This window comes from Eimeria mitis, genomic scaffold, assembly GCF_000499745.2.
Source record: "Eimeria mitis Houghton genomic scaffold, Emh_scaff27, whole genome shotgun sequence".
NCBI lineage: Eukaryota > Apicomplexa > Conoidasida > Eucoccidiorida > Eimeriidae > Eimeria > Eimeria mitis.
Window position 1 is genome coordinate 18,766 of NW_013571043.1, and position 3,590 is coordinate 22,355.

At 48.0% G+C, this 3,590-nt stretch overlaps 1 protein-coding gene across 1 annotated transcript in view; it reads right to left on the reverse strand.

Moving 5' to 3' along the window:
* Positions 1-262: 262 nt before the first annotated feature.
* Positions 263-3,590, reverse strand: part of EMH_0028130 (uncharacterized protein) — a gene marked incomplete at both ends in the record, with an annotated part of 6,739 nt that continues 3,411 nt past the window's right edge. The window contains 5 exons of the mRNA XM_013497470.1: positions 263-548; positions 1,640-1,744; positions 1,863-2,056; positions 2,372-2,402; positions 2,848-3,073. Coding sequence (XP_013352924.1) covers positions 263-548; positions 1,640-1,744; positions 1,863-2,056; positions 2,372-2,402; positions 2,848-3,073 — 842 coding nt within the window. The remainder of the gene's footprint in view (positions 549-1,639; positions 1,745-1,862; positions 2,057-2,371; positions 2,403-2,847; positions 3,074-3,590) is intronic.

The window sequence follows — 3,590 nt, forward strand, 5'->3', positions numbered from 1 at the left end:
GTAGTAGAGAACAGATGTACGTACAGTCGAATCTCTATTAAGGAGCACTCAGCATATAATACCGCGCATTTGTTTATAAAGTTTTATAAGGTGTATAAAGCGTAAGCATACAAGTTCATATTTGTATGTTTACAACAGCCTATACGCTGCGTCAGTAAGAGCCCCTGGCTATACACGCTGTTGCTGCTGAAACAGCAGAACCTGTGTGTTCTTTCTCAAGGCAAATATCTTGCTACTGCTCTTGCTGCTGCTGCTGCTGCTCTTACTGTTGTTGCTGCTGCTGCTGCTCCTGCTGCTGCTGCTGCTCTCGATGCTTGCCCTCTTCTAACCACTGAGAAACCATAAGTTGAAATTCTTCTTGCTTTTCAGGATCTACAAGAGGTCCTACTTTTGTATTTGCCATATCCCACCGACTCTCCGTCTCGGTGTCAGTATTTGCATCTTCAGTCTGCTGCTGTTCCTGCTGCTGTTGCTGCTGTCGCATTTCCTCTTCCCTGATTTGTTCCGCCAGAGCCCTCTTCTGTGCACTAATACGAGGGCCCCGCGCTCTGCAGCAAACGCAAACGCAGCTGCCCATACACCCCAAACCATACACCCTAAACCGGGAAGTTCGCGCACATCGCATCACTACGCAAAGAAACAATTCATGAAATATGTAGAGGTGCAACAGTACGCCGCAGATGCGCCCGTTGCAGTAGCAGAAACCAGCAGCAACAGCATCAGCAGCAACAGCAGGTACTGCAACGCGGGCAACAAGAGCAACATATGCAGANAACCAGCAGCAACAGCATCAGCAGCAACAGCAGGTACTGCAACGCGGGCAACAAGAGCAACATATGCAGAGAAAACTGCAGCAGCAGCACCACAGGCAGGGCCACTACCAGCACAGCGGCAGCAACAAGGACAGCAGCAGCAGCAGGAGCTGGTGGTGAGTATCTTTCCTTGGGGTTTTAGAGCGGAATGCTTGCGGGGGTGCTCTCCGAATTTGATCGGGGAACAACGCAGGCCTTCTGAAGAGTTTAACCCCCTTAGGCAGCCAAACATCAAAGGCCTTTACGCCGCTGCCAGCCACACTAAACCAACCCAAACCCCCAATACTGATGTCGTCATGCGCTGTGAAGCGGCCCCCGTACACCTCAACCCTACATGCAAGTCGCAGAGCAACATAAGGCATTATACAGCCAAACGCAACAACTAGTAACTTCCCCACGACGTGGAGACAAGAAGGGCAGAAGAGGCGCCAGAAAAGAAAAAAAGAATGATGAAAAACCAAACAAAGGCAGCAAACAACTGCAGAAGAAGTAGCGGAGATAAGCAATAATACACGGGCAAACAGAACACAAGAAAAACACGGAACTGAAAAGCAGCAAACAAGCAGCAAGCAGCAATNAATACACGGGCAAACAGAACACAAGAAAAACACGGAACTGAAAAGCAGCAAACAAGCAGCAAGCAGCAATATACAAGCTTCTAACAAACACACAAACAGAGAAACAAACACCAGTAAGAAGCAAGCAAATATCACCGCCGCATACAGAACACAACAGTAACCCTATACCCTAGACCATAAACTCTACAAGTACACGCATGCGTCGCATGCGTGCATGCATGCAGACATACAAGTGTTTGATTGATGTACCTGTGGCGCACTAGGGGCTGCAGACTGTGGAAACCCTCGGGTAGATGGGGAGGGTAAAGAAAGACGCCGGCCTTGCGATGCAACATATCGGCGGCTTTGCTCGTCCTACGCACCCACAGAAACCTTAAACTATAAACCTGAGTGATGCATGCATTCGAATGAAAGCAGAACGAAATAATTCAGATGAAAAAAGTGAATGAAACACGCGTTCAAGTGCACAGACCTGCATATATGCAGGGTCACTTTGTGGCTGAAATAGCAGGTGCACAGCGCCGTGTTTCCCTGTACAAGGTCTACGCGAGCCAATGCTCCAATTAAAATGCTTTTTCCCTCCGTCAAGGCAAATGTTAGCGGCTGAAGACGTTTCGTCGGCACCACTGACAGCAGATCGCCTCCGTGTTGCAACACACTGGCCATCTGAGAGAGAAAGCAGCACACACCCTAAACCCTAAGCCGTATATACCCACAAACCCTAAACCCTAAACCCTAAATCCCAGCGCAAGACCCTGTCCAGACCAGAAACCCTGATCGTAAACCCTCTACACGAAACCCTAAACCCCAAGCCCTTTGGGTTTAATGGGTGTAGGGTGGAGTCTTTGCAGTAGGGGTTTTCCTTGCCTGATGCTGAGAGGGTATGCCTGGGGTGTCGATGAGCTTGAAACCCTTCGGCAACCCAAACGGAATCAAATCTAATGTTGTTCCCGGCAGAGGTGAGCGCGTTGCCCCCCCTACAGCGCGTTTCATAAACAGAGTACCGAAATGCCTGCGAGTACACACACGCCAGCTGACACCCCAAATAAATATTTCAGTCAAAGGCGGGAGAAAAACAAAATATTCAGCTTTTCATCACTAGCAATACGCAAAATTTCTATGGAAATGCCAATGTACACGCATGCAGAAAAAAAACATCGAGGATGCCACTGCATCCACCATCCTCTCCACACTGACAAAAACAGCATACACAACACAAGGCAGCGCAAGAGCAGCAGCAGCAACAGCACCAGTAGCAGCAGCAACTGCAGCAGCCGCCCTAGCAGTACCAAGAACATCAGCAGCAACAAGAGCAAGTGCAGCAGCCCCAACAACAGGAACAAATCAAGAGCCAGGACAGCAGCATGAGCAGCCGCAGCAGCAGCAGCATGAGCCGCCGCCGCCGCAGCAGCAGCAGCAGCAGCAGCAGCGAGAGCAGCAACAATTGTAATTCTGACTTATAGCCGACGAATTTGAGGAAGCGGTTTACAAAAGTAGATTTTCCAGCGTTGACCCGCCCCACAACAAACATGAATCTCCCTTCTGTCTCCTGTGTATCCTGGTTTTGTTTGTTTCCTTCTGCGTTTGTGTTTGCTGCTGTCTCTGCTTTTATATTTCCCTCTCCATAAGAGTCCTCTGTTAAGAGCTCGCCGATGCGGCGCTCGAGGTTGTCGAAGCCGTAGCCTGAATATACAAAAAAAAAAGAAAAAAAAAAGAAAAAGAGAGAGAATAAAACTAAAACAGCCAGCATAATACAGTTTCTGTGAGCCAAAGAGACAAAAAAATACAAAGAAAGGGAACGGGAGGATAAAACAAAACAGGAAACAACATAAATGAAACGAATGAGAGCAAGTGAACTGAAGAAGAAAAGAACTGGAAAAACAGATAAAGCAGAAACTAGGAGGAGCGGAGACAGACAGAGACAGCACACATAGCTACGGTGTATGTTCAGCTTGGTGAGGCACTGCACTCAACACCTATAAACCAAGCCAACAGGCAGAGACAGATAAACAAAGACAGAGAAATATATAAACACCGGATCGCAACAGAGTAAAGCAACGGAAAAGAGAGAAAGGGAGATAAGAACCAAAGCAGGAGACAGATGAACAGAGAAAGAGATAAATGCTAAAAAAGGCAAACAAAACAGCAACATAACCCTTACAGACACAGGGGCAACGGGAACAGCAAAGCATATGAACGC